This window comes from Nematolebias whitei, chromosome 1 (assembly GCF_014905685.2).
Source record: "Nematolebias whitei isolate Nwh7 chromosome 1, NemWhi1, whole genome shotgun sequence".
In the NCBI taxonomy this organism is placed as follows: domain Eukaryota; kingdom Metazoa; phylum Chordata; class Actinopteri; order Cyprinodontiformes; family Rivulidae; genus Nematolebias; species Nematolebias whitei.
This window is the reverse complement of record NC_056498.1, coordinates 35235431-35243219: the sequence shown is the minus strand read 5'-3', so window position 1 is coordinate 35243219 and position 7789 is coordinate 35235431. Positions and strand designations below refer to the sequence as shown.

The 7789-nt window shown below is 38.3% G+C and overlaps 1 protein-coding gene across 1 annotated transcript in view; it reads right to left on the bottom strand.

Annotated features, from left to right (window-relative positions):
- Positions 1-537: 537 nt before the first annotated feature.
- The window catches only part of tmem179ba (transmembrane protein 179Ba), a gene marked incomplete in the record, with an annotated part of 8714 nt that continues 1462 nt past the window's right edge, over positions 538-7789 (bottom strand). The window contains 3 exon segments of the mRNA XM_037676613.1: positions 538-1618; positions 3137-3215; positions 5142-5279. Of these exon segments, the coding sequence (XP_037532541.1) occupies positions 1442-1618; positions 3137-3215; positions 5142-5279 (394 nt within the window).

The window sequence follows — 7789 nt, the reverse complement described above, 5'->3', positions numbered from 1 at the left end:
CTGGAGCTAACGTCATAAACGTTAGCCCTGGAGCTAACGTCATAAACATTAGCCCTGGCGCTAACGTCATAAACATTAGCCCTGGCGCTAACGTCATAAACATTAGCCCTGGCGCTAACGTCATAAACATTAGCCCTGGCGCTAACGTCATAAACATTAGCCCTGGAGCTAACGTCATAAACATTAGCCCTGGAGCTAACGTCATATACATTAGCCCTGGAGCTAACGTCATATACATTAGCCCTGGAGCTAACGTCATATACATTAGCCCTGGAGCTAACGTCATATGGCTCTGGAGCTAATGTGAAAGCTGAGTCATTTCTCCATTCTCTGTTAAAGCGCTCTGGTTTCATTTAAAGGACTGAATGTCAGATAAGGTACAACAATGTTCAAGCTGAACTGAGCTTGCACCCAAGTAATCCGTTTACTTTGAATGCGTTGCAATGTAAATGAAATGGCGACATTGATGCATCTAATGCAATTTAAAAAAAAAAAAAGCTTGAAATTGAAAATATTACTCTTAAAAATGAACCCATTGAGTTAAAACTTTATTAAATTTTATAAAAAGACCGTATAACACACAAAGCACCCGTCCACATACAGGTTTCTTTAAATACTTCATAAAATTAAACCAACGTTCTTTGATGGAGCGCTAATCGCTCACCACCAACCATCATTTTTATCATAAACAGTTTGTGTTGGGAATGACTCTCAGCTACTACCACACCTACTTTTAGCTGAATATCTGAAACATGACATGACATCACAGACATGTATCTTTGTGTTTGCCAATAGCTGTGGCAGCCATCTTTAATATAGCCAACTAAAGGTTAATCAGTTGTAGATCCAATGGTTACTCTCACTTTCACTGAAGTCCATCTAGTGGTTCATGAGATATTTTACTAACAGACAGACAAATCAACAAACACACACAAGCAGGCAGATCCACTTGGCACAATATTCTGGTTACAAATTAGTTTAAAAAAAGGCCACCAGAGGGAGACACAGTCTGTGTTTATGTTCCACCCGGACATCAGAGGCATATCCGTCATTTCTACTTTGACTTATTTAAGGACAAAATCATCAGCAAACATCTCAGTTACACATCAACTTGTTTTGTGCTTCTTTTAATACTTGAAACACAAAAATATTTGTTTCATATGAGCCCTTCTCACTGAAAACTGAAGCTGTAAAATCATTTTCCCTGTTGGCTGTTTAAACAAACAGAAAACAGCATTTACCTCAAGTAGTTTTAGTGAAGCGAGATGTGCTAAATGAGGAAACACGGGTCGCATTTAAATCTTTGGATTATGCGGCCTGAAATCACAAACTGCAGTTTTGTTTGTAGCCGATCTTTTTTTAAAGCTGCAGGGTATATTTACAATTTCTACCGTTTCGAGATGATTGATTTCGAGCTACCGTTTGGGTTTCTGGAACTTCATTACGGACCCGCGGGTTGGTTGAAAAATGGCTTTGTTTCCTCAACAGTGGTTGACGAGTCGCCGAACAGCGCTCCGGCTGGTGCCACGGTCAACATAGCCTCGGAGCTCCGGCACCGCTGAATGAACACCGAAACCACGATGACAAGCCAGAGGAAGAAGTTGACCCAAACCGCCGTCTGAGGAGGGAAATGACAAAACAAAGAGCTTATTTCAGCTGAAGCCACGACTTCCCTACGCCAGAGATCCAAATACAAAAATTTATTATAACTAGAGAAACTGCATTTCATGTGAAAATGCAGTGTGAATGGTTATTGCTGAAGAAATTGATGAAAAAACAGCTGAAATTAGCTAAAAAAAACATGCTGAAATGTAGCTGAAATTGAAGAACAAGCCTAGAAGAAAGCAGAAACAAGTTTACTGAATTAGGTTTAAATAAGAAGAAATGAGCACAAAACTGAGGAAATAAGCTAAAAAGGGTGAAATTAGCAACAACAAAAAAAGTAGCTGAAAAGGAAGAAAGAGGTTTAAAAGTACCAAAAGGAAGTATAAGGAGCTGAAATGAGCACAAAAAATTTGTGAAATTAGCTGAAAAATGTAAATGTAGCACAAAAACAGCTAAATGGTAGCTGAAATAGCAGAAAAAGCTGAAACGAGCAGAAAAAAGCTGAAAAAAACAAGCTGAAATTAGCAGAAATTATCACAAAAACCTTGAATTTATCTGAAAACAGCTGAAATTAGTAATAAAACGCTAAAAAAGTCGCTGAAAAGGTAGAACAAGCAGAAGAAAACAGAAAAAAAACATTTGCTGAAAGAAGCAGAAATGAGCATAAAAAAGTGGAAATTATCTAAAAACGCTGAAATTTTCAACAACAAAACAAATCTGAAGAGTAGCTAAAAAGTAGACAGAAGCTGAAATTACACGAAGGAAGTGGAGAGAGCACATTTCTGCTGAATTAAGCTGAAAGAGTTGCAATGAGTGCAAAAGATGTGGAATTAGCTGAAAAAGCTTAAATTAGCATAAAAACAGCTACTGGTATGTAATAGCTGAAATAGTAGTAAAAGCTGAAACTTACTATATAATTATATAATAATATATATAGAATATATGTATATAATATAATAATAATAATATAATATATATAATATATAAGTGTATAATAAGCTGAAAGGAGCATAACAAGCTGAAATTAGCAGAAAGAAGTTAGAAGAAACACAAAAATGTTGTAGCTAGAAGCTGAAGGGAGCACAAAACAGCTGAAATTAGCTGAAAATATCATAAACAATGTTTAAATTTGCACAAGGAAGCTGAAAGCAGCTGAACCAGAACAAAATGTGAAAGGAGCAGTAAAAGGTTGTGAACAGATAAAGATTTGAAGAAGGTAAAATGAGCTCAGTTCATTTTCTATGAAAAAAAAGTGGCAGAAAAGGCTAAATATCTCAAAAAGCTAAAGTTGCACCAATACCAAAAGTCATAGAAGGATTGTCCTGAACGAGCTGAACGTTTTGATTTATGATTTGTTGAAAGAGCTTGAAAACTGCGAAACGAGAATTGTGCAAAAAAAAAAAAAAAATGTACAGAAGAAAAATGGATCCCAACAGTGTGAATACTTCAGAAACATTTACACAATAAGAGATTTTCAGCAACATTGACTTTCCAAGCACTGTTTGTTGTCCATGTGTGCTGAAACACTGACCTCTGCTTTGTGAAGATTGTTGTAGAACTTATCTCCTTGAATTGGATCAGCCCATTTTTTACTCTGCGCTTGGTCACAGCTTAAAACAAACAAAAACAAACTCAACGTTAGAGAGCTGACCAAAAAAAAAAAGTTATCCGAGATGAAGTAGAAAATGGTCTAAAATCTGTAAGAACCTGACATGAAGGAGACATTTGCTGAAATTAAAGTCATTACACCAGCCTTTGATTCAGTCTATGTGATAAGTGCATTACTTTTGTTTTTTTAATAGAAATACAAAACATATAACACAAATGGACTATGTAAATATAGCAGTTAGCCATGTGGGCTAATTTTGATAATTAGCCCACTTGACTATAGTCTCTGGCTAAATAAAAAAAACGAGAGGATAACGTCAGACATTCAACAAACATAAATGGAAAAAATGACTGAAATGTGTTGAGCCATCAACAGAGGCTTACTGAGATGAAAACATTTACATTCATTTAGAAAAAACAATGAACAGCTTACAGTGATAATAAAACTAGCATGGTCCAATAAAGTAAAGTAAAACAAAAAAGTGTTTAAAATTTTAGTTAGATTTGAAACACCTTTGTGAGGGTGTTGGTTTCTGTGTGCACATCTCCACATGGATGTTTCTGGAGGCTCATTCACAAGACACTCCAAGTCGGGTTTCAGAATACGATGTTCCTATTTTATTGTTCTGGGGCCCAGAGGGGGTTGGTGGAGGGGGAATGGACAATTTCATTTTTTCCAAGTGGAGGGGAGAGAGACAGAATAAGTTGGAGAAACTTAAAGGAACAGAGAGAAGTTGAGAAGCCCTGGGTCGAAATCCCGGACGAGCCCCCATGCGCGTTACAACCCTTCAATAAAATGAACGTTATCGGTAAGAAAACATCTATAGAACTGACAGTTTTGTTTAGTGAATTTAAGATTTACATTTACTGTGTCTTCACACACAACAAAAAATATCTTACGATAACAGAGAGGGACTCGAAAACAGCCCGACTCATGGCTGGCAAACAAAAGGATAAAGAAGAATCCTAATCTTATCTTAAAAAGATACTTTTAAAAGCATGTACAAAAATAAATTGTGAGTAAAAATATACTGAGTACCTCAACCTCTCACTTCTAACCAGGGCTTAATTTCGAAACCGATCAATGCTGGAACGCAAATGGTGGTGGTGTCCTCCCCAGAAAATTTTGAATAAAGTTGATGTGATTTGCTGCATTTTAATGGGTTGTTAAACATCTACGTTTACCTCAACTCGTAAACAGTCCACTTCTGTCAAGCATCCTACCCCCCCGGACTGTTCCAAGCCCGACACTGTCCTCTGTTGTTCGACTCGACATGTGAAACCTCCAGGCGCCTTCTCAGTCTGCTCATGGCGGCTGCCTGTGGGCTCCTGCCCGCGGACGTCTGCCTGGTTAGCTCGGCACTCACCCACACCACTCTTTTAGGGGTGGATATTTTTTTAAGGGTAGACGCGGAAATTCTACTTAAGAGGCAGATTGTATGCTTGTAAGTGGCTGTTGTGTTTAAAATTAGTGTTTATGTAAGTATTTTCAGTTTACATCCAATATAAGTTTTATTCAGTCAAGGCAGTCATATTTGTTCATAACTTTATTATTAGTAAGCCTGAGAGTTACCAGATTTAAGCAGTTACTGGAACACACCGTGTCAAAAAAAAAAAAAGAGTTCCTGGATCCTGTTCCAGCAGGATCTGGCTCAAATTAAGCATTGCTTCTAACCCCCACATCTGATAAAACGTTTGTGTGTGTGTGTGTTTTACAACAATAACTGTAAATGTTTGACAAACAACCATCTATGGTTGTCATATTTCTATGTAACTTTTACTTATGCAGGTAGTCTCACCCAGTCACAAGGACTCAACTTCAAGAGAGACCTGTTTGGGAGCAGATGGTGGGGGTTAAGGGCCCAGAGTGGGGCAAATGAGTGTCAGTTAAGAGCCGGAGTTATAGTGCACATAGGTGTGTGTTTTACCTGCTAATGGTTTCAAGCGCTTTCTTAATGGAGGCGCAGAGCGAATCGCGCCCGACCTTCAGCACGCAGCCCGTGACGAGCAGGAAAAACAGGAAGATGCCAGAAATGACCAGGATCAGGTTCATCCACATGCGCTCCCTGAGGGGAACAGAAGGAGCATGAAAACAACGCTATGAAGGAAAACAGAAAGGGAGGAACACACTTCAACCTCTGAGCAAATTATATCAAACTACACACGTTATCGGACACTTGAGCACCTAGGTCACTGAGAAAACAACTCTTAAACCACTTTTAGTTTGAAACAGTTCATGTTGCCAACCATTAGGCACTCCTTAGTGTTTATTTACTGAAGTATAAAGCAGCGAGCTTGTTGCACATGACCGGAAAACCTCCCTAGGAGGTGTCCAGGGAGCATCCTTACCAGATGCCTGAACCACAGTGCCCTGAGACAACTTCTGTTGTGACTTGGCGTTATATAAATAAGTATATAAAGTTATATAAAGTTCCTCGCTACTTCGCGGTTCGACTTTCGCAAACTCGCTCTTTCACAGTTTTTCAACTAAGATTGTACACGACACACGATTGTCAACTTTTAATATTACTCACGTGATTTGGACGGTACGAGATAAGTTAACGAAAAAAACTTCAGACAGGCGCCGCCATTTTGTAGTTTTCTTTCAATAAGCCTACACTGTAACTCCAGTCAAAAGAACTACACTACCCAGAAGCCAACAGTGCTTCCAGCCGCTGCTTTCTGCCGAAATGGAAAGTTTTGCAACGTAAAGTCAGAAGTAACGATCGATCCATTAAAATCACAGTACTGGCAGGAAAGTTGCAAATAATCCTGAAGCTCAATTATCCACATGCACAACAACGTGGACGGGGCTTCGTCGCTGCAGGGTAGGTCTGCAGAACTGGAAGCGAGCCGAACCGGAACAGAGCTGCTGTTCTGCAGAGCTGCTGAGTAAATTTTTTGCAGTACTGTACAGTACATATATGTATGTATTGGGGTGCACCGACTGCAGTTTTCTGGACGATCACAGATTTCTAATAAGTCTGACCTGCCGATTCAGATTTAGTTTCATAAGCGACACTGTCAGGTGTCATAAGGTCACAATGCACCTTCAATTGTCCAATCTTACGTTATTGAAAAACATACCCATGAACAACATCCTAGAAACAATACAAACATGTTTTAACTGGCCATGAGGTCGTGCTCTGAAATATAAATCAAGTTCAGACAATTGTTGGTAAAACTAAAAAAATTGGTAAAATCGGTTTCTCATGCATTGTCCGATTTCCTAAAATTAAGGAAATCGGGGCCGATTTATCGTGCACCCAAGGGCGTCAGAAGCATCCGGAGGACACAATGATGTGTGTAGGTGTGTGCGCGTGCATGCGTTAAAAAAAAGGTGTTCACTAGTTTACAAAAAAGCAGCATTTCACCTAGATTTCCTTTAATTCCACACATTTAAAACATGTTTCTCACCAAGTTTGTGTAAATTCAGCTGTGGGTTTTAAAGACATTTCAACTTTAATACACTTTAATACAGAGCGTCAGGTTGGCACTATTTGTCTTTACAGAGAATAAAAAACATCACCACTGGACTTTTTTACTTGTGTTCAACACTACTCATCTAAATGATGTTTCTCATGAAGATTGAGGACAATAAGGTGTGGGGGTTTAAAGATATTTCAACTTTAATGCACCTGAACACACCACGTCTCTTACACCTGCAGCGTCTCACAGCGTCACACTTACTGATATATATATATACTGTATATATATATATACATATGTGTGTTTATGATCAACCCCCCCGGTCAACAACTGCCTGCACAAAGCTCGCTAAACTGGCGAGCGATCAACATGTGCGCGTTTTCTGCCGAGGCAGGAGGAGACGCGCAGAAACACTGCAGGTGTTACACCATATTCTGTGACCACCGTATATTGTGACCGTGGCAACAGGCTGATGTGTTTAAGTTGGAGGTGTAACCAGGAAAACCTGGAGTGGAGTTTTAGTGGTTTGAGTATTCTCCTATTAATCAAGTGGAATGGATTTGTTCAGGAAGAAAGAAACTGCACCGCCTGAACTAATGTTTCATAGTAAAAGTGGGGGGTCCAAATGAACGTTTTTTAATGTGGGGGGGACTTGTCCCCTTCACATATAATGGTTGTGACGCCTATGCTTGCACCCCTAGTATGTATACAAATACTAAAATAAATATAACGTTCCTACTTTGTGGTTTTTCACCCATCCCAGGGGTGTGTGGACCATAACCCCCACAATAATCGAGGGACTATTGTCTATCTATCTATCGATATATATATATATACACACACACACACACATATACACATATATATATATATACACACATATACACATATACACATATATATATATATACACACATATACACATATATATATATACACACATATACACATATATATTATATATACACACATATACACATATATACACACATATACACATATACACATATATATACACACATATACACATATATACACATATACACATATATACACACATATACACATATACATATATATATACACATATACACATATACATATATATATACACATATACATATATATATATATACACATATACATA